Here is a 24,058-nt window from a genome sequence, read left to right on the forward strand (position 1 = left end):
GTACAGATTGTAGTAGCAAATTATTATCGCTCTATTGTGTAACCAATTTGTCTAATTATTTTTAGTCAATGTTCCTTTTTTAATGCTTGTTCTCTGTTAAATTCATAGGTATTCAGCTGCATTTATCTGCATCGATTGATGGAAGAAGTTTCAATCAAGGAGGTCACAAGCTTGGTATAGGCATTGATCTTGAAGCATAAGCAGTATTATTAGTGTAATCAGTATTTTCAATAATAAGTGTTATTTATTTTCTGATTTTTGGGTAGCATTTGAAAGCATTTTTGAGTGGCCAAAAAGTTGAAATTTAAAAATTAGGGTAGAAAATTTGCAATGATTTCATCATAGTGCATTTGCAGCTTTATTATTTTGTATGCAGACTATAACTGGTAGCTTTTTCTTTTTTTAACTAGTTTACATTTTTTTTAAAGTGAATCTTAAGATTTTGATTTAAACAAAAAAAGAAAGAAAAATTAAGATTTTCAAAACATTACTTCAAAGTATTTTTGCTAAAAGAAAATTAAAGATTGCATTCTTCAGTTTTCAACTTGTTCTAACTTTCGGACAGAAATTCTTTAAATCATTTATTTAAAAGATTTTTCATGTGCTTTAAAGCAGTGTTTCCTAATCTTTTTTGTCCCATAAACTGGTAAAACTTGAAAACAATTTGCAGGCCAGTGCTCTTTTTTTTTTAGATGCAAAAAAAAAAAAAACCTTCGCTATGTATTAAATTTACTAAACAAGTTAATTAACATTTTAATTATCATTTACTTTCTATTTTTGAATCAGATAGCTTTTTTATTTTTTAACCCAAGTAGGTAAAAATCTGAGTACTGGACTCTTTTTTGCTAACTGCTGCCAGATCTTCAATGATTGAGAATCCCTACTTTAAAGCATTGAAAATGGGCATTTTATTTTTTTATTTTTCATTTTAGTGCATTAATGTCTAATTGCATTCCCTGTTTTTTTAATTTTAACTGATGGCATTTGTATTCTTTTCTCAGAATCTCTTCATTTTCTTAACATGTTCTCATCATGGTTATGCATATGTAGTCAATGATACGTATGAAACTAGTCCTAAGTTAAATGCTTTGTTTTCTGAAGACTGAACTCTGTAAAGTTAAAAATTAATGTTCAGCATTACACATTTTATTATTGTAATACTATTAGAAATAAATAGAACAACTCATCGCTTTTTGTGAAATAAATTTTGTCCAAGTAATGTGAATCTTTCATTTATAAATGTGTTACATCACAATGTTTTGACTCTTAAAACTACTTACCGTGCATATATCAAAATTGATCGTGATCAGAAGTATTAAACGATATTTTTTTCCGGACAAGTTAGCATAACTTGTAAAGGACAAAACTGCAAAAAGTTTTTTAGTTGCCTGTAGCCACTTTTATGAAATAACAGCCAGTTTTTTTACTCAAAGTGCATGCAGTATACTTGCAAAATTTATTGGCATTAGTGAATTGGAGCATTAGAAAACATTTGTTAAAACTTAGTGATTAGCAAAAACTTGGTGAACCTTATTATCTTTTAAAGAAAAAATAGGACATATTTGCAATTTCCTTAAAATCTAATGTTTCAAATTCAGCTCTTGCCAAATAATACCATATTTCCAGGATACATTGAACAATTTTTCTTTCACTTAAACAAGTAAAGAAGAAAAAGAATGAGGAGATAAAGGAGGTTTAGCTTGATGGCGAAATAGACCACATGGCAACTGCCGATTTCTGCCTTGATTCTCAAACAAAAGCTGGGAATTGCCAAGTTAAACATTAAAGATCTTAACTGAAGCTATGGTTAACTGAAACATTTTGAAGATGGGCATTGCCTTTCTAACCATTCATTAGCATGTATTGACACCTAAAAGTTTCACATTACACAATCCTCACATTTAGCCTGTAATTGTCCTATATATACAATCTAATACTTGTACAAATCAGGGCAAAAGATGACCCAGTGTTCATATTCTTATTGGTTTTTAGTACAATTTAAAACCAAGTCCTTCATTTTCATTGGCAGCCACATCCTACTGTAATCATGTCATCATATTGTTTGAGAACAACATTCATTTGTTCATCTAAGTACAGGAGTCTTACTGAGTGCAGTTCAGTGGGCACACAGAACCAAGTCCTTCATTTTCATTGGCAGCCACATCCGACTGCAATCATGTCTTCATATTGTTTGAGAACAACATTCATGTGTTCATCAAAGTACAGGAGACTTACTGGGTGCAGTTCAGTGGGCACACAGCAAGGGGCCTCAACTTCTGATGCTAATCCAAGTTCATGCACAATGCTCTGTATGGTTGCGTGATTGGTCGGTCTTTGATTCTGGCCGAGCGGAAATGCACAAGCACCAGCGCAGATGTAGGCATTGTACCACTTTGGAGAAATGATCCACATTGACCAACCTAGTTTTTCGAAATCTACTTTGAGCTCGTGTCTCGCACATTGACTGTTTTGAACTGCTGACCTTGTCCTGCGTGTTATATTGTGTTCTCTCCTGGAAGGTGACGTCTTTTCTATAGATTCAATGCTGTTTTCATGGATGGGAGTGCCTTCGTGATAATTATTTAATTCTCCATCTGAAAGTAAATAGCATTTCATCAATCATGATTTAAAAAAAAAAAGAATATACCATTGATGTTTGATTTTACAAAATATTCACTAGTCCCGAAAAATCATCAACTGAAGCAAAGCCATTTTACATTATTTTTTATGAATTGGAAATGGAAAAAATCTTTTTCACAAACTGCGTGCAATGTCTGAATTCCAAGGACAAGAAATCTCAAGAAGATAATCCCTTTCATTTCAATTGTAATTTCATTTTCCTCCATTTTTGTTTTTATTTTTATAAAAGAAATAAAATTAGTTTAAAAGTGGTCAGTAGATCTTGATCTTACAACCTGAATCTGTGGCTTTATATATATATATATATATATATATATATATATATATATGTAGAATTTGCCTTGGATATCTGTATACTATTCATAAACAGTTTTAGATACGTTTTGATTTCACAAACTCTTGTTTTTACAAACTTTTTCCGTTGTCCCAAGGATAGTGTAAAATCGCGCATCAACTGTAGTAAGTATTGAAACAGATCACTCCATATTTTGAACTCCCAAGTTGATGAACTTTTTTCAGTTCCAAAAAAAACTATTTTTGCTGCAGACATAACAGCACCCATTCTTTTGAAATATTTAAAACATCTATTAATTAATAAACGCAAAAGAAGTAGTGTAGTTTCCACTTCAGATTCATATATTTTTTTTCTATTCATTTTGTCTATCTTCCTTAGTTGATTTTTAACTTTTCGTATTTGTAATGTGGTTGACATTTTCCCCTTTCTTCTATTTATCTTTATTTTTCCAAAATTTTTGTGTTTTGTTTCATTTGGTGATGTTTTTTTTTTGAGCAATCACATTGCTTATTGTTCTCACTTGACTGTTTTTGGCGTTCCTATGATTTTATTTTCCCTCTGCCTCCCTCTGCAGCAACATCGTCGACCGTCCCGTCCCGATGCTGCTCCTCTAGCGAAACCCGTCTGTAGTTTGCATCCATATCCTGAATGCATACACAACTACAACACGCATATAGACATATACTTTCACACACACACACACCAACAGAATCATGCCTGCACACAGACACAAATACACACACCTACACACAGACACGCCTACACACATACATACATACTTACACACACATACAATCACATGCCTACACACATACAAACACACCACTACACACATACCTATAACACACACATACCCCACAAACACACACATACACATACGCCTACACATACATACCCACACAAACACATACACACTTGTGATTGCAAAAAACATTTGAATTCAAGATGTCAAAATTCAAATTAATTTTTTTTCTTTTTTTTTTTCATCCTACCGCGGTCTACTTTTTCTTTTCTTGAGATACACGGTTATTAAAATTGTCTTTTTTGTTTTAGCTTTAGTGGCTCAATCTTCCTCCAAAAGAATTCTCTTGTGTAGTTGCGTACCTGTGAGAAAGCTCTTGCTCATTAATCAATAAATAAATACCCTTGTGCCGAGAAATAACAGTAAATATCCAACGCTGTTCAGCACAAATAAACAGATCACTGAATACATGTGTTTTGGTTGGGGGTTCTGGGTTTGGGTTTTACTGGATGTCTTTACATCTAGAAGCTCACACCTTTGTTTTGAAAAAAGGGCTCCTGGAAACCTTGAAACACGTGTATTCAGTAATCGGCTAAACAACGTTGGATATTTCCTGTTACTCTTGCTCATTGTTTGCATGCCTATTGGCTCTTTATCTATCTATATATATAAAAATGAATGTTTGTCTGTATGTCATCCATGAACTCAAAAACTACCTGGCAGATTTGACTGAAACTTCCACCGTTTGTTATTTTTGGTTCTGGGAATGTTTATAGACCAGTTCGAAAAAAATCCGATCGATAGTTCCTTTTTTATTCCAATTTAAGTCACAATCCATTGGATAAATACGAATAAAATTATCGGCTGCAGAAATTAATTCGCGTGAAAGATCTCATTGATAAGAAGTTAGCTGTTGCCATTTTTCTTGAGTTTGAACAAATAAATTCTTTCTTTATTGTTTTATGGCTTTTCATGCAACAGGGGGACTTAAAACTTTTTCTATTTGATACTTTTAGCGATTGATTGATCTTGCAAACTGCGTGAGTACAAAATTTGAGTATAGTCACGGCTTCACTTGATACCTGGACCGATTATTATGAAAATTGCTATATATATGTATTTTACCACGGAGAAGGTGCATAATATGCTCATTGAAGCCACTTGCCACCAGGTGGCACTGCAGAGTAGCAACTTCTGCTCCGTTCTACCGATCGTCATGAAAATCAGTATAATGATGTATTTTTTTGTTGGCGTAGCAACGCGCGTCGGTTACAGCTAGTTGGTTTATAATTTTCTCATAGGTATTCAGTTTATCATGATATTTTGATATATTCTGATCATTATACAGTAGAAGACCGTTATAACGCACACCTTGGGACCAGAGCTTTTGCATTATACAGGTTTTGGCATTATATAGGTCATTTCACAAATTTTGAAACTAATCTTCAGAATATATATATATATATTAGCACTTCAGAAATAGTTCTATCTGCAATGAGTATTAAAACACTAATTATGTAACTGATCATTCACAAATATGCTTTACAGTTAAAAGAAAGCAAATTATCCTGCACTTCTGCCAGCTTTATAGTTTGCTGAACAGCTGCATTTTCAAGAGCCATCTGATATTTTCTCTTTACTGTGAACATTAATTTTCATTTAAAAGCTTTGAATTAAGCTGGAAAGATGAAAAACTGTTTCACAATTTAATTTTCCTAACAATTTTTATGTTAGCAAGGCAAAACAAAGGGATTTTTTAAACTTAAAACCTATTGTTTATTTCTGAAAAGTTATAAGTTAAGTTATAAGTTTATTTCTGAAAAGTATAAAGTTATAAGTTAAAGTGGTTTATAGAGAATTGCGTCATATATAGGTCGGCGTTATAAAAGTATTCTAATGTATTATTGATTTGTGACGTTATCTATTATATAACGGCAAAATCTTTACAATACAAAACCTCTGGTCCCAGTGAGTGCGTTTTAACGTCTTCCACTGTACTACAGTCCCTTTTTACAGCGCTTGGCAATTTGTTTACTAATTCTGATTCCGAGTCACAACTGACTACAACTGTATTTATGTCGAGGAGGACTGCATACTAAGTGCCTTGCCTCCATTATTTTTTATACCGATAGATGGTAGCACCATCACCGGATCGAACAGTTAATGAGAATTTAGAACTAGTCCAGGAGCTAATAGCTACCTGGTGCTAGCACCCCCAGAGGTATCGTTTCACTTGGAGGACATTGAGACCACAAGCATATTTAACGTCGCCCAGTCCCTTTTAATGACGACGGTGGATCTTCGACCATCGAGGTTCGAACTCAGGACCCTCCGGCCCCGAATCCGACACTCTACCGATCGGGCTACCACGGCCCAACTTGTTTACTAAATTGGCAAAAACAGAAAAATATTGTGCACTTCACCACCACATTTGCTTATTAATTTTAGTTTTACATTTCTTTTAATTCTTTAATTTTAAATTTTTTATATCTTTCGGTCTATCTGCGACGGTATAAAAATCTTCTCCCTGAAAAATTTCTTGTCACCTTATTGACCTCAGCCTGTCAAATGGCAGATACTTCGGATGAAAATGTGTAAATGTCTTACTTAGCGTGAGAGATGAGCTATGTATGGTGGAGGCATGCACATCTTTGCTGAACACAATCAGAATAGACTTTTGGAAACTTTGCAGCTGATAAACTCTTTGTTGTTTCCAAATTTTGCCTGATGAATCCAATACCTGTACTTTCAGACCTGAAGACAAGTGGATAGAGAAAAAATGAAATACATTAATAGAATTTCAAAAAAAAAAAAAAAAAAATCAAAAAATTTTACATTATGAAGATGGATAATTCTGCCGACTAAGCACAGAAGTCTTGTCTGCACTTTTTAACAAAATTGATTTTTATCACCAGGTGGTTCTTTGTAATGTATATTACCCAAATAGAAGTCTTTTATGGTCATTTAAAAGTGGCATCAGAATCAAATGTACAGATAGGAATTTATATGGGCCAGAGCGGAGCTCTTTTATCCTGTATGAGGGAAAGTCATGAAGGAGTTGATTTGAAATGGTGTGAGGGGGGGGGGATGGAGTAGAAAAAAAAAAAGGAATCTTTTCAGGACCACACTATATACATATTTACAGGGATTAGATAATTGAAATGACAGGAGAATTGAATAATCTGGAATATGATAAGAACTGAGTATATACAAGTATTTACATGGAATGTACAAGTGGAATGAAAACTGATAGGCCTAATCCTATCAGTGCCGAGAATGAAAAGAAGCTTAGGCAAAACCTAAGCAAACAAGAATCATCAACAGATGAACATAGCATCCGACGGCATGTTGTATCAAATGTATGGAGGTGTAAAACTTTAAAAAGCCATTTCTCAGTTTGAGCGCAACTGCAGATGCTACTTTTGTGTTTGGCACGGCAGAATTGGAGTTGAGGATAAAAGTCTAAATTTACTATCGTCAGCCCACTCATTGCTGACATTTATGACTCCAATTTATTGCTAACGTTGATTCATATAATTAATTGGCAATTCTCTTTTAATCGCAAGTATCAATTGTTGCCTGATGAATTCTACAAAACCTCCAAATATGTTACGTCTTTGTTTCATACTGTTACAAATTCTGTAAATAGTAATAATTTTTATGATTAATTTGTTGAAATCTGGCTAAATTGGGCGTTTATTCCATTTTCTTTAATCTAAAATTATTGTAGTAACGTAACTTGTAAATAGTTTCTTGTAATGTGCATACAACCCCCTAACATTCGACTGAAGTATAAGGTCCCCCTATTTTTGATCGATAAGATTCGTGAATGAATAAAAAAGAAAATCGAGAAGCATTTCGAATATCGTGGAAACTTCTTTTTCCAGATTTATAAACAGCCACCTCCGCCCCTAAGGTGGAGACGCAATTGATGCCATTGGCTTACGCAGTTTTAAAGCATACGCTCATCCAATAAAGACCTCGGGTAAAAGAGCAACCCTATCTCTGTACGCCCGATGAAAATACTTGTGAAGGTGAAGGCGGGAGTCAGTCTTGTTTTAGTTCTTGCTTTACAAAGTGCGTTTTAGCCTTACGATGTGTTTTTTTTTTTTTTTTTTTTTTTTTTTTTTTTTTTTTGCGTCTTTTGGTGTAAATACGTGGTTGACCATTGATTATACGGTGTTAATCGATATTTGCCTAATTGCTATGGTTAATTTAGCAGTTATAACTATGCTCCCTGTACATAGCTATAACTAAATCTCCTGTGTTTTCTCAAGAACTGTGTCGTCATTCAAAGAAAGTTTGAAGCTGCACCGAATTTTACGAAGCATGAATTTTATGAATAACACGAACTCTGTGAAGAAGCACGATGGAAGCAAAACAAAGGTTATTTTGTGCAGGTGAATTAAAATCCTCAGTTGCGAGAAAGAAAAAAAACCTTTTAAAACCCCATCTCTTCCCTTAACTAATCTGTATACAATAGAGTTTTTAGAGCTTACATTTCTAACACATTCGGTTGGAGTGCCCCCTATCCCCCCTCCATATCATTAAGATTGTCTGAAGTTTCGTTTTCAGCATTCTAATGTCAAAAAATTTCCTCTCTATACCTGAGAGTTTCCAAATCTGAACCCTTCCCTCAACAAAAAAAAAAAAAAAAAAGGAATAGCCACAACCGTATGAACTTCAAACTCGAAAAAATTCCGGGAAAGTACCCCCCTGTGGCGTCTTCAGTCCTGTGCCCTTTTCGATGCCGCGCGTCCACTGTGCGAGGCCGACAGAACCCTGCGGAGATCGGACCAACAGCTACTCTTCTGCACCTTTTGTGTCTGGGTTAGATTCCCGCACCTGATGAATGGACACGACTATAGCTGGCGACTCTTTGAACAGTTTCGGAATCAAGTGTGTCGAGTTTCCTGTCAGGCCTGGCCGGAGATCCGTTTTGACTCCGCAAACCGCAGACGTGGAGGTGTATCCTCATGTTAATGAGGCGCCGGATCAACCTATGAATCCGGGCCATGAGTTCTCTGACGGAACCACTACGTCGCTGTGTTCGTCACCATGTTCCCACCAATAGGAAATTTTAAGGGGGCTTAGCTGACAAGTCCCTTGCCTTCATGAAGACTTTGGTCTGAACTTCGGGAGGGCAGGTTGCTCTTGGATCGTACGGAAACCATGATTTTTGTGATCACTACGGAGGCAACTGTGTTTGCCAGATTAATGTGTAACCGCATCTTTGTAATGATTAATCGTCTTTTTTTTTTCTCTGTAAATAATTTTTTTTTTTTTTTTGTTAAATTTCAAAAGGGGTTTAGTCCTTCCTTTCGTTCGTAGTGTGACTTGTTTTAATTGAAACGCTTGGGGTGCATTCGGAAACAAGGATCGATCGCCTCGGTGCAACCGCAAGCATTCGGAAACGCTTGCGGTGGAACCGGTGACGTCACTTAACCGCGTTCGGAAATGCTGCGGTTGTTTTCTGGCGGTCGACTTGGTAGCAACCTGTGGCACCGCTTCTGGAAGCGGTTAGCGAGATCAGAAACGTCACAAAGTCTGTGTTGGCCAATCAGGTCGTGTTTCATGTTTTGATCGTAACGCACGTGACTTGCCTATTATGAAAGTTACGCTTTGATTGGAGTGTCGTTTGCTACTGAACTAGAACTACCGCGGTTTAACCACGAACGTTCGGAAACACAGCTGTTCTACCGGAATTCCTAGAGAAATTCCAAATACGTCATAACCACACCGGGCTAACCACGCGGTGTAACCGGTGGATCGTTTCCGAAAGCAGCCTTGGATTCGTTAAACGCTACTTCTGTGACTCACGACGTCACACCCCGATCGAGATTTAAAATTTAATTGCATGGGCAATTAAGTTTTGAAACATTCAATTGCAGTGAAACAAGGATTTAACGAGCAAGATTTTTTCTAGGGTGTTTTGTATCTGTTGTGTGTGCAATAATTGATACGCCTGCGCCTGTTTTTTGTTGAATCGCCGGTACTGTCTAACCACGGATTGTATGGAAAGGCAAACATCCGGTTTACACGCGGAAATGGAAGCATCTATTAGTTTTTAGGGATGTCAAATTTTGCAGATGTATGTTAGCCTCTAAATTAAACAGAGTCATTCAAATGAGCGGAATACGCGCATAAAATTTTTACTTTTCCCCCTCATTCAGATGGAGTCGCCTTAACTGGATGTTTGCCAATTCCATACAATCCGTGGTCAAACAGTAGGGGGTTAGATTTTGCATTTCCCCCCTCAACAGTTAGTAAATCCTACTAGGGAAATAAATAGATGGACAATGCAGTTCTACCTTGGTTTCTTGCTGGCTGGGCAATCCATCTTCTGACGCTGTCAATGATTCGGAAGACTTCCCAGCCTGAAGAATAAGCACTCACAAGACGCGATTCCAACAATCTGTCCTGGTTTCCTTCAAAAAGTTGGATCTGAAAGGATATGTTTTTATCTATCGAATTAAATCGGAAATATTTATTTACAGGCTGTTCCGTTTTAACCTGCAAGACCTCTATTTCCGTAAACGTTAGTCGTAGACGCATGCTTCAAATTGCAAAAATCAGATGAGGCGTTAAGGTATTGAAAATTTGAAGCAAAAATAATGAGTCAAAAAATACAAAATGTAACTTTTTACATGGGCCCTTGGTCCCCCAACTTATATGTAGTGAAATAATCTTCATTGAAAACTATTACTGACATAAAAAAAACTTGACGTTTGTGTGACCAAAACTGAAGTAAATAGTCCAATTTAAAGTTTCAAGGGACCATACAGAAGACAAGATTGGAACTTATCGCCCTTTCAGAAAAATGACAGGTTGTGAAAGTAAAAAAAAAAAAAAAAAAAAAAAAAAAAAAAAAAAAAAACAAGGTATTTATACATGAATCACACCACCAGCTCAGTCAATTCCAGCCGAGGACTGGAAGTTTCGTGCTCATTAGCACTCATCAGCCCGGCATAGGAATGACTGAGCTGGAGGTGGAAAACCTCTTAAGGAAGCCAAGAGTGCCAAACAAACTGGTAGCTAATACAGAATTAGCCACTGACCAGACTACTGTATTAGCTACCAGTTTGTTTGGCACTCTTGGCTTCCTTAAGAGGTTTTCCACCTTCAGCTCAGTTAGTCCTATGCCGGGCTGATGAGTGCTAATAAGCACGAAACTTCCAGTCCTCGGCTGGAATTGACTGAGCTGGCGGTGTATTTCATGTATTTCTGCCTTAGCCTTAGCCTTGGTTATTGGGCGGTAACTTACTGAATACAAGGTATTTATAATTTTCATTGCTATTTAAAAATAAATGTAAATGTTATGCCTTGATAGGCAAAAACACACCGAAAATTTTGAAAAAACACACTTTATGCACACACATAATTTTAAGCACTTGTTAAACACTATATTTTCCCCCAAAAGGTGTTATTGATGGAGAGTGTAAAGTGATGTAAGTCTCAAAACGCTGCGTTTTATATCTCGGTGAATATTGATCGTACTAATTTCAAACTTTTTGTGTTGGATTTTTTTTTTTTTTTAATTGAAATAATTTCTCTAAATGTAAGTTACAGGTCCTGGGACCCGTATAAAAAGTTAATTTTTGTATTTTTTGACAGATTTCCATTGTTACTTCAAATTTTCATTATCGTAACTACTCTTCATCTGATTTTGAACATTTTTGCAATTGGAAGTATGCATCTAGGACTAACGGTTTCAAAAATAGAGGCCTTGCAGGTTAAAACGGATATATACCTTGTATAACGATGTTTAGTCTCCTCTCAAGTACTGGAGATAATTTGATACTGGAGATTTTTAAAGAACGAAAAATCATCTCTTAACTTACCTGTACAAAATGGCCTTTGCTATGCTTCCATCGTGCTTCAAAATGGATGAAAAAATGGAACTCTGCATCTACTATCTCCTCACGGTTTGGTACTGCATCCGAGATCTCAAATCGGAACCTATCCACTGCCTCGGATGATCCTGCAATATCAAGATTGCTTTAAATAAAACAGGGGTGTAATCGTGGTTTTTTTTTTTTCTTGAGCAATCACGATTGCTTATTGCTTTCATTTGACTGTTTTTGGCGTTCCTATCATTTTATTTTCACACCAGCACCCTCTGCAGCACCACCGTCAACCGGCCGCCTCACGATGCTGCTCCTCCAGCGAAAACCGTCTCCAGGTTGCGTCAATATCCTACACTTACACGCATGCATACACGCACGTACACACACACAAACATATACACACAACACGCACATATATATACACATACACACACACACATACACACACAAACACATACACACACTCAAACACATATACACACGCATACATACAGACACGTACACATACATACAGATACCTACACATACAACTACCCGCACACTCATACCTGCACACAGACACAAACACACATGCCTACACACAATACACATACCCCTACACACAAACACACTTACCCCCCCCACACACACACACACACGCCAACAAACACACACTCGTGATTGCGAAAAACATAATTTGAATTCAAGAGGTCTAATTTTTTTTTTTTTTTTTTTTTTTAATTCTGAAAATTTTGTGCTACATACCAAAAAGTCATTCATTTAAAATCCAAAACAGTAGGACTCGACCGATGCACAGTGCGGCATCCTATGGATAAAAGTGGAAAATACGACTTTTTTTCCTACTTGTTTTATTTTAAAAATCTTTTCATAGTGACCTCATGGAAATGTAATTTGGGCTTTTAATCTGATATCATAAAAACTAAGGATAGAAATCGTGTTCGAACAAGTGGCAGATCATATTTCTCTGTCAGTGAAACAATAATTTAGTAGGCTCTTCTTTCGTGTTGAGGACGCGTCCGCAATTTTTATAAATTTAAATATATTTATCTTCCATTTAGTATGGAAGTCATCACAAAAGGTGATTAAGATCCATCTTTTCGTTAAAAACTTTGAATAAAAAATTTTCGTTCATATCTTTAAATAACGTTCAAAAAAAAAAAACTTTAAAATAATATTTTTCAGTTTTGACCCAAAACATTATGAGGTTTAAAATTTTTTTGATTTAATAACAATCATACATCATAAATATACAAGTATTTCCTGCTTTAAACAATTCTGGACGATTCTCCAAAAACCTAACATTTTCCAATTACGATTTTTTTTACAATAAAAAATCTGAAAAAAATTATACTTAATCTTCGACAAGAACTTATCAAGAGAAAAATAGAGGAAATTCACTTTTACTATGTTACACCCTCCAAAGAGGGGGTCAAATTTTCAAACGCCAGGAAAGTGACATAAGCAGCACCAGGAGGGTTACAAAATAAATTTCATCACAGGTTATCAAAAATGTAACTATAGTGAAGAAGTAACTGAAGCTTAAATAAAAAAGTATGGTTGTTTCATGGCAAAACAAAACTTATGTAAAACCTCCCTCAACGGACATTCCTAATTTTTTCGAATCGCCAAGTCCCTTTATACAGGTTTTTCCCATGTTACTCATATATTTCTTAAAATATTTTGGAATACAAACTGCATTAACTAGCGGCTAGCATTTACAAGTTTTACATTAAAAAGTAATATAATATGTATTACAAAATCCCGTCAAGAACGACTTTGGTCCACTTGAGCGCCACACTGTGCGATGGTTCAAAAATTTAGCCATCGACATCGGCAGCCGATGCTAACTTGGAGAAAACATCGGCTTTGGAAAACATCTAAATGCCGATGTATCGCCGATCTTTTTGGAAAAACAAAGGGGGAAAAGAGGGGGAAGGGGACGAGTAAGTGAAATAAGTTCATCAATCGTGTTTGTCTTGAGCAGAATACTTTTGTGTTCAATGGTACTTACTTTCGCAAATCTGAAGGTTTAGCAATGGGTAATCCTTTGAGTCCTATTTTAAGTGACATTTATATGCACTATTTTGCGACTAAACTTTTTGAAACCATAACGTTTCCGTTCTATGTTCGTTACGTTCTCGATTGCTTTGTTTTGCTTGGCCAAAACCATGTTGATAGTTTTTATATCAATTTCCCATTGTTACTAAATGGATTAATTAAACCTTCTTTTTAACTTTTTGCGGGGGAGGTGAGCTACAGGGCGTAGGGCTTTGAAGACTTATTTTCAGTCAGACTGGAAAAAAGAGGAAATAAAAGAACGAGAGGGAAGCGTTATTTGTTATTCGCTGCCCAATAATGTGCGCTTGTTAAAAGTTTTTGGTTCAAAGATTTCTCTTTGAAAGAAGGAAGATTTTTCCCACAACTTTATTTGCTTTTTCTTATTAAAGTAACTTCGTTTTCCAAATACACGTTCTTTTCTTCTCTTGAGTAAGGGGCGCGGACCCCTGACCCGTCTGGTTGTACCACTGCCAGTTGCCACATCTAACGTATTATTATAATTACTAGTGAAAATACCCGGCGTTGCCTGGGGCAGTAATAATTAAGAGAAAAAATCGTTACTTGCTTTTGTTTTCTGTTTTAAGTGAAAGAATTTAAAACACATCTTTTTGACGTGATTAAAAATCGAGTTTCTTCCTTACCCATAAAACTAAAATAGCAATAAGTATAAAGAACAAAATAGTATTGATTTAGAAACGATAGCACTATATTTAAGCATATACAAATTTCCAAAACATGAAATTAATCTTCTCATGTTTAAAAAGATTAATCTGTTGATACTTTTTTTTTTTAACATGGAGTCTAAAACCTTCTCTGTATGGCTAATGAAGTACGAAGTAATTTTAAAAAAGTAGCTGCGCTCGTAATCCCCTTATACTTGCTTTAGCTATTTTGGGAAATTTCAATCATTGTGGGATCTTCGTTCGATTTTACCGAATTTGCGAGAGTCGTTTTGGGGTACCTTCGATGATTTTCCCCCCTTCTTTCCTTACTTTGTAAAACGATATGATATTAATTTTCGTTACAGAGATATCGTCGCCAGATTCTGAGATACTTTTGGTCACCATAAAATGGCGCTAAACAGTTTCATCCAAAATGTTTTCAAAATAAGTTGTAAAATCTGGTGATTGTTTGAAATTGTGCAAAAAGGAAAATTAATGGAAGTTTTTGTGCTGTTTATGGATTTGCCTAATTTAGTTGCTGGATTATTTAACGCAGTAAAAAAAGTCTTTTGAAAATTCTTTGATTGGCGATATTTTGTTCACATGGTGAAAGCTGAGAAACATTATGACGTAGTCTTCGGCTTCAAAAACAGCGACGTTGAAAAATCTGCCAAATGCATCAGCTACGGAAATCTTTCTGCAAAAATTTTGGCGATCTGCTGGTTGATTGGATAATGAGTAAACGTTCAATCAGCATAAATAATAATAAAAACCATTAATTACATTAAAGTTCCGTTTAAGCGGAAAATGATCAGCCAAATCATGTATTATTTGCCAATCTTGTGCAAAAATCTTACTTCAAGATTTGACTTGAGAAAAGCCTTGAACATTCACGAAAAGCAAAGATAGTCAACAATACAACAATTGCCGCTATCGACAGGGAGTTGAGATGATACACTAAATCCTGTATTGAGTTGAGGAAAGCCTTCGAACATGGAACTAAAAAGCTCATAACTCGTTTTTTATTCTACTTAGAAATTTCGAACAGGTGCCATCTTCAGCAGAAAAATCAGAGCTTTCGATGGACATATAATGTAAATATGTGCAAGTATTTTTTCATCCCAATATTAGAGAATTTATACAAAAATTGTGTTTTATTGCCCCCCTAAGGGGGTTTTGCCCCCCATAACGCGACGAAAACTACCCTATGTGTTATTCTGATACATAAGCTATATTATTGTAAAGTTTTATGAAAATCCATTCAGTAGTTTTTGCGTGAAAGAGTAACAGACATCCATACATCCATACATCCATACAGACAAACTTTCGCATATATAATAGTAGTAAGATTTATTTATTTTTTGGAGGTAAAAACATGGAAATTATTTGTGAGTAAACTTAAACCAAATAACAATAACTACCCTTATTTAAATTTTTAAAAAAGAATTTGAGAGGACCCTGAGTTCCTCTCTATCTCTATGCGCCCTTGCAGTCATTCAAGAACGTCTAAAAAAATTTTTTTAAATATAATTTAAATTCCAAAAAGGTCTTAGAGAGGCTCCCTTAGCCTCATCATACTGACATAAACAAAAATCATCTAAAATTGGGTTTTTCGAGCTAAAATTTCCTGGGAGAGGATCCGCAAATCTAATCCCTTTACTTAACGTTGTCAAAGGTGGCCCACAAACGCGTTTTTAGGCCTTCAATTTCGAATTTTTCCGGGATAGCCTTCTAAATAAAAATTTCGTTTTTCGGATTGAAATTTCGAATCGTCTAAAATTTTGCGTTCAGGACTTCAACTACGAAAAGTTCCAGGGAACAGTTTTCGAGCCCCCTTTTCATAACATCATCAATGCTAGTCTAAAATTACATTTTTGAAACTTCAAATTTCAAAGAATTTCTGTGGGAAAGTACCTGAATCCATTTCTCAGACAATCATAAATGATATGGCATACAATCGCATTTTAATGCTTCAATTTCGAAACATTTCCGGGAGAGTTTCCTAATCTCATCACACCCGAAAGATCGGCTAAAATTGCGTTTATGGAACGAATTAAGAAATTTTTCGTGAAAGAATTTCCGAATCCCCGATTTCCGAAAGAATAATTGCTCTGAGTTTTTTTTGCTAGTTTTTTTTTTCTGCATATATTAAACACTTCACCTGACTATTGTGCTTAGTCAGAACTAGCTGTCTGATGAATATTAACTTGGTAACGCTTTAGCTGTTTTTGAATAGTTGAAATATTGGCAAAAAAAAATATTTTTAAAAATTTTTTGTAAAATCCTCTAAATAACTTCTCTTAATCGTTTTTCGAAGCGAAACATTTTCAGTCAAAATTTTGATAAATATTTACATTTAATTATTCAGTTACCGCATGCCATTTTTTGCATGGTTGATAAAAAATATAAAAATACTATCTCCATTAATTTGGGGGGAGGGGAGTTCAATAGGGGCACAGTTTTTCACCTTAGCACGGAGCGGATCAAAAGCTAAAACCGGCCCTGGTGCGATAAAACGTTACTGCCCAGCTACTTGGCTGGAGACTGCGTTCTTGTTTTCATAAAAAATAAACTTCCTGAATGAAACGGCAACTAAAAATAAAAATGGGACTATGTGACTAAATTAAGTGCGTTCTGCTCAACAGCTGCTAAATAAATTTTTGAATTTTCAAATCTACTTTTACATATATTTTTCCTGAACCCCCTTCCCCTTTTTTTTTCAAATGCCTCTAAAATCTTTCAAACGAAAAAGTGGAAGCTCTCCTTTTCATGGAATTTAATGCTCCGTGGTACTAATCAACAGGGAAAAAATGAAAAAAAAATTTTAAACTTGACATTTTTGAGAAATAAAAAAAATGATTTTTTCAAAAGATTGCAGAAAACAAACTGAAACTCATATTTTAAAATGTTGCATGTTTTTTAAACAGAATTTTTTTTTTTAAATAAAACAAACCGCAACAAAATATGTTGTACGGTTTTTTGTATAAAGAACTTCAAAGATTTTGTCGAAAACCGCAAGTGAGAAATGATGGACCGGGCGGCCATCTTTGGCGACCCAGGAAGTTTTTTGGGCAAAACACAAAAACGCATGTGAATAACTTACTTTTTTTATGAATTTTAACACACGTTAAATTCACAAAAATCCGCGACCATCAAGGTAAACTCCCTGGTTGAATTGACATGGATTCTACCATTATAAGTCCCCCCCCCCCCGAAGGAGAGGGGAGTAACACCACAAATTAGCACCTTGGGTCACCCCCGTGTTAGGATCGCACGCCCGTTTAATGCTTTGGTTTTTTTTTCTTTAACAGTGAAAGCAGAATGAAACAAAACTGACCTTTGTTGAAGAAACTTCTCGCTGTATTTGCTCCATGATGCCTTATTTTTTGTTCTGAATAAGTACCATCAGCCAATGTTCTATAGAGGTCCACCATGTATTGCGGCGGCAAAGTTTTTGCAGAGGACGGGGGAACCATTTTTTTAAGTCCGAAAAATTGCATCAATTTCTGCAAGGCTTCTTCTGTAGTATTGCGATAACTTGTTGAGTTTGCCACATTCCACACAAAAGATTGACTTAAAGAAATAGCAAACCAAAACAAAACAAAGGAAAATAAAAAATTGATCTTCGTGAAAAAAATCATTTTGATAGTCCTAAGGAAACGTTGTTAAATGGCTACTCTTTTTGTAATCGAGCTATAAATATTTCATGGAAAATATTTTGGATGGTGTTCGTTCTTCTACAGAACAGCAATCTTCGACAGAGCAAGTTTTTGTCTTGAATATCATGTTATATGGTACACAAATGTTTGTTCAATATTTCATTTTCATTAACACGACGTTTTAACCGCTACACTTTGTAACAAAGTAATAAAAAATCCATCTCTGACAACAATTCATAAACACAATACGACAGCAGTTTCTTGAACACTAGCATGACAGCAAATTAATGAACACAGTACTACAGAGAGTTCGTGTGCGAACAGACATAATACAACAACAAATCCATGAACACAGCACGACAGCAGTTTGATGAACGCAGTACGACAGCAATTTCGTGAATACACTACGATAATTTCATGAACACAGTACGACACAATTCACAGGAGCACAATGCGAAGACAAATTCAGGAACACAATACGACGGCAAATTCTTGAAATTGAATCGACAGAAGATTCATGAACGAAGTAAGATAGCAAATTCTTGAATACGATACTACAGCAAATTCATGGACTGTGCAAGGTAGAAATTTCAGGAACAAATTCTTGAACACAGAATGATAGCAGGTTCATGAACGCAGTACAGCAGCCGAGTCTTGAGCAGAGTACTAAAGCAGATTTAGGAATACAGTACAACAGCAAATTCATGAACAATGCGCAACAACAAGTTCATGAACAATGCGCAACAACAAGTTCATGAACAATGCGCAACAACAAGTTCATGAAAGCAGTTCGTCAACAAATTAATGAACACAGTACTACAGAAAGTTCGTATGTGAACAACAAATCCATGAACACAGCACGACAGCAGTTTGATGAACGCAGTACGGCAGCAATATCGTGAATACCCTACGATAATTTCATCAACACAGTACGACAGAATTCACACACAGGAGCACAATGCGACGACAAATTCAAGAACACAATACGACAGCAAATTCTTGAAATTGGATCGACAGAAGATTCATGAACGAAATACGATAGCAAATTCTTGAATACGATACTATAGCAAATTCATGGACTGTGCAAGGTAGAAATTTCAGGAACGAATTCTTGAACACAGAATGATAACAGGTTCATGAACGCAGTACAACAGCCGAGTCTTGAACAGAGTACTAAAGCAGATTTATGAATACAGTACAACCAGCAAATTCATGAACAATGCGCAACAGCAAGTTCATGAAAGAAGTACGTCAGTAAATTCATGAACGCAGTACGTCATCAATCTCACGAACGCAGTACGACAGCAAGTTCACGAACTGAGCACTTTATGCAAATCCTTATCTCTGAACTTCTTTAAAAAAACTCACAGCACTTGAATTGCAAAAAGGATCTGCAATTAATATCAATCCTCGAATTGATATGACGTAAAAATGTATTGAATATGGCCCAAATATCCTTTACTTTCAAGAAAATATTGCATCCAATTCGAAGAAGTAGTTACCCAATCGACAACAAAAAGCGTTTCAAATCCCGTAAAGCACTACCAAAAATGCACACTTCTCTTCATTATATAGATTTATATATATCCGGGCATGCATGGAAGAAAAAAAAAATGAACAAAATAAAAATAACAATAATAATTTTCTCATTAGAAGTTGTGTGAAGATTTTCCAGCATGGGAAACAAGTCATTTTTATTGGTAGAGCATAGCGACCCATGGTCGCCATTGCGAGAAATATTTGTATCTTGTGGAGAGAAGGGACGAGAGAAAAAAAAAAGAGGAAGACGTGTGAGAAGGGATGAGGCGCCTCGGAAGTCTCTGCGCTGACAAGTTTATGGGCAACGCTCTTACCTCTTCCAGCCCAGGGAGTGGAAGCGATGCTCAGGAATGTGGCTGTTCTGTTCCAGAACTGCTTGAAAATCTACATGGGAAGATACATTGTAACACTGAAAACTGGTTCACGAAATTCAAATTGCATACATTATTCGCTTTTGTGTAGGGTCACAGGGAAATCTTACTTAATACAATCAAACCTGTTTATCTCGAACCTGCCTATCTCGAAAACCTCTCTATGTCGAAGTTTTTCATTTTCCCTGTACCATAAAGTATTAATTCAATGTTTTCCTTCATGTTTGTCTCGAATGAAATTTTCTGAAAAACTGTATATCTCGAATTTCGACTAAAGTGTCTTTCTTGAATTTGATACCCAACGATCTTTATTAACTGGATTTTTTAGCCAAAAACCACTTTTCTTAATATTACCAGTCACATAATGCTCCAGAATTCAAACTTTATGTACAAGAAGCAAGTTTTCCAGCTATTATATCCGTTCGGAAACTGAGAGGAAGGAGACATTGTTGATTAGTAAAATTGCTTCCAAAGTTTTACTTTCGAGTCATTGCTCTAATTTCTTATTTTTAGAACTTTTTTCAAAACCTCTGTGCCTCAAAACCTCCATATCTAGAATTTTTCCTTTCTCCCGTAAAATTTGAGATAGACAGGTTCGACTGTATTACCGTGAGTGCTACTGCGTTTTTGAAACACAATTTGGTTTTTGTTTAGATAAAGTTACACAAATTTTTCTTTCTTGGATTTTAGTTCTGTGAGCATCGTAACATTTTGTATGATTAAATTCCTGTTCAATAGTATTGTCTCTGGCATTGGGATGATACAAAGGCGGATCCAGCGGTGGATTCAGAATACTATTTTAGGGGGGGGGGGCGGGTCATGCTGAAGAATTACCCCTCCCCTTCCCCTCATGAACAAACCTACAATTCTGGAGGGAAAAAAATCTGAAACTGCTTGGGTAAAAAGCACTAAATCGGCCAGGAATACGGCACCTAATAGGGCATACTAATCGTTACAAATTAATTTCATAAGCAATGAAAAGAAGTAGAATTTCAAATGTTTACTATCAAAAATAATTAATTAATCGAAAAGACTAGTGAGATCGTTTTCATTTTTAACTGACTTCAAAAATAGAGGTTATGATTTCGTCTTGCGGCTTTTTATGTATGTTTTCGTATTACTCCAAGAATACTGGACCGATTTGAAAAATTCTTTTTTTGTTTGGAAGGGTATACTTTTCAGATGGTCCCATGTTAATTTTGTCTGAATCTGATGAGGGATCTCGGAGAAATCTAAGAAACTTTAAATTTCATACGTTGTGGCTACGTAGACCAGCTTTCGTCAGCTGCGCAATACGTCGCAGGTCACGTGGTTTTAGTATGAACGGTGCATTTTTTCGACTTATTAATCTTGTCTTGAACAATATTTAATTCTCACGCATCAGGATGTTTGATTTTCACGGCGCCGCCTGTTAACTTTAATTATAGTCTTACTAATGTATTTATTATTTATGTAGCAAATCAGTAAATTAAATGTATTTTGCTACGAAAATAGTTGAATTAATTTATTATTTATTTATTTATTTATTTGCTAATTAATAACTTCATTTAGTCATTAAAGTTCTTTTTTATTATTATTTCAGTTTTGAAATATATTTAGCGTTCAATTCAAGTGAAATTGAAGACAAAAATCGCCCTGCCTCCCACCCCTCCGACGATTAAATTTATGTTCCTTAATAAATATATCGCAACTGGTGTCCGATTTCTGAAGTTTGACAAGTATTCTGGATTTAATATTTCATGATGCCTTAATTTACAGTTATGGCGAAAAGAATTAACAGACTTCGTTGGAATTTTTTTATGCACTATGCTCCCCGATTACTAGAAGACGCCTGGACCGATTAGGAAAATTCTTTTTCTGTTTAAAACGGTATACTTCTCCCTGTCGTCTAATGGTCTTCAAGTCCTGGTATGAGGGATCCTGGAAAAATCGAGGGAACTCTTCAAATTTCATACTCGCGCTTTGTTGTTTGTAAATTCATAACGTCTCACTTAGTGAAACGATTTTTATGTTTTTTTTTTTTTTTTGTTTAATGGATAGGAGTGATCTAACTTAGGTCCCAAACCTTTGCTTCACCATATTTGTTTTTGAGAAAAAACTTATGGGCAAAACCAGTAAACTTCATTTAATTTCAATATTAAACGATTAAATATAAAATCTATTGTTAAAGAAAGTGGCTTAAAACGAAGGTACTTTCTTTACTCAGTGTTAATGAAAGTGCTATAAAACATTAATATTAATCAGGGGTGCCCCCTCTAAGGGCGGGGGGCATGACTCCAGACGATTCTTACTCTGGAAGAATCACTTCACCCAGGGATACTAGAAAATGATGAACCAGAAGTGAGAGTGTTTTCTATTTTTTTTTTCTTCTTTCTTTTTCTCCATTACGATTTTTTTCCTTTTAAGAAAAAAGCTGGGAAACGCAACTAAAAGCGCTCCAGCACCATCTGAAAGATTGAAAATACCCAAAAGCAGCCGATCCATATGATAATTACCTTCCGGATATTTTTCTCACCCTAAATTGTGTGTGTGTGGGGGGGGGGGGAGGGGTACAAGCTAAAAGAACTCAGACGCTACATTAAGCTATTCCTCAATGACACAACATATTTTTGCACCGTTTAGCTACAAAATGGCTATTTAAATATCAACAATATTAAGTTTTATGAACATTGGTTCAGTAGATTTTGTGTAAATGTACAGGTGTGTGCATATGGTCCCTTAGTCAAAATTTTTGAAAAACAAATTAACATTATTTATGGACAGCCCCTAATTTATTTTGGATACGTTTGAAGTTTAAGGTAAATTTGGATCTGTTAGCTGCCTTATACGAATTAATTCTTGTTTCATAACAAAACATGAAGCTCAGGCAATTTCCTCGTATGCTCGCTGTTTATACAAAACAAATAATCAGAACTTGTCTAAACTGTTCCCACGACGATTGTTCGATAACGATCGTTTGCTCGAGGTCGAGGCCAGGGACACTTTATTCGATCCTTCCCGCTCGATTTATGAGGCGACCTTCCCAAGGACGGTCTGACGCCTTTGGCCAAACATAGATGGCGAAGAGAAAGAAAAAAAAAATGTTAATTATGTGACAAGACAAGAGGATGAACAAGAAACAGTTACGTGAGAGGACTGATGACACATATGTTACAGCCAAACTCGCTTATGACGAACCCTGATTTTACGAGAACCTGGATGTAACGAGGTAACCTGTCATTGGGGAGAGCAGCCAGGGGCGCCCTGATGGATGTCATGGGAGGTCGCTGTGACCTTCCAAAAATTTCTTTGTTTGACAAATTTTGTCTGACGATTCGGTAAATTATTATCATTCGGCGAAATTTGGGGTTCCATTCGGAAAAATTATCATCATTCGGCAAAATTTGGAGCTCCATTCGGAAAATATATCATCATTCGGCGAAATTTGGAGCTCCATTCGGCAAAAATATCATCATTCGGAGAAATTTGGAGCTCCATTCGGCAAAAATATCATCATTCGGAGAAATTTAGGGCTCCGTTTGGCAAAATTTGGAGTTCTATTCTGGAAAAATATCATCATTCGGAGAAATTTAGAGCTCCGTTCGGCAAAATTTGAAGTTCTATTCGGCAAATATATCATCATTCGCCGAAATTTGGAGCTCCATTCGGCAAAAATATCATCATTCGGAGAAATTTAGAGCTCCGTTTGGCAAAATTTGGAGTTCTATTCTGGAAAAATATCATCATTCGGAGAAATTTAGGGCTCCGTTCGGCAAAATTTGGAGTTCTATTCGGCAAATATATCATCATTCGGCGAAATTTAGAGCCCCATTCGGCAAAATTTGGAGTTCTATTCGGCAAAAATATCATTATTCGAAGAAATTTAGAGCTCCGTTCGGCAAAAATATCATCATTCGGAGAAATTTAAAGCTCTGTTTGGCAAAATTTGGAGCTCTATTCTGGAAAAATATCATCATTCGGAGAAATTTAGAGCTCCGTTCGGCAAAATTTGGAATTCTATTCGGCAAATATATCATCATTCGGCGAAATTTAGAGCTCCATTCGGCAAAATTTGGAGTTCTATTCGGCAAAAATGTCATCATTCGGAGAAATTTAGAGCTCCGTTCGGCAAAATTTGGAGTTCTATTCGGCAAAAATATCATCATTCGGCAAAATTTAGAGCTCCATTCGGCAAAATTTTGAGTTCCATTCGGAAAATTGAGAATTTCCGCCCTGCCATAAATTTAAGTTCCGGGCACTCCTGCA

The 24,058-nt window shown here is 35.7% G+C and overlaps 2 protein-coding genes across 2 annotated transcripts in view; one reads left to right on the forward strand and one right to left on the reverse strand.

Annotated features, from left to right (window-relative positions):
* Positions 1–1,219, forward strand: part of LOC129226593 (voltage-dependent anion-selective channel protein 2-like) — a 34,968-nt gene extending 33,749 nt beyond the window's left edge. Inside the window, exon 9 of the mRNA XM_054861217.1 lies at positions 109–1,219. Coding sequence (XP_054717192.1) covers positions 109–200 — 92 coding nt within the window. The 3' untranslated portion in view covers positions 201–1,219. The remainder of the gene's footprint in view (positions 1–108) is intronic.
* Positions 1,219–17,720, reverse strand: LOC129226990 (bone morphogenetic protein 2-like). Its single transcript, XM_054861618.1, has 5 exons — positions 17,582–17,720; positions 11,519–11,658; positions 9,989–10,121; positions 6,285–6,431; positions 1,219–2,594 (listed from the first exon to the last, which is right to left on the reverse strand). The coding sequence occupies exons 1-5, from the start codon at positions 17,718–17,720 to the stop codon at positions 2,149–2,151; spliced, it is 1,005 nt and encodes a 334-aa protein (XP_054717593.1). The 3' UTR covers positions 1,219–2,148.
* Positions 17,721–24,058: the final 6,338 nt, after the last annotated feature.

This window comes from Uloborus diversus, chromosome 7, assembly GCF_026930045.1.
Source record: "Uloborus diversus isolate 005 chromosome 7, Udiv.v.3.1, whole genome shotgun sequence".
Taxonomy (NCBI): Eukaryota; Metazoa; Arthropoda; class Arachnida; order Araneae; family Uloboridae; genus Uloborus; species Uloborus diversus.

Coding starts and splice junctions, on each gene's coding strand:
- LOC129226990 (XM_054861618.1), bottom strand. CDS start 17,720: ATGGTTCCCCCGTCCTCTGCAAAAACTTTGCCGCCGCAATACATGGTG. Junction 11,659..17,581: donor GAGAAGTTTCTTCAACAAAG/GTCAGTTTTGTT, acceptor TTGATATTGCAG/GATCATCCGAGGCAGTGGAT. Junction 6,432..9,988: donor CCAGCCAGCAAGAAACCAAG/GTAGAACTGCAT, acceptor ACTTGTCTTCAG/GTCTGAAAGTACAGGTATTG.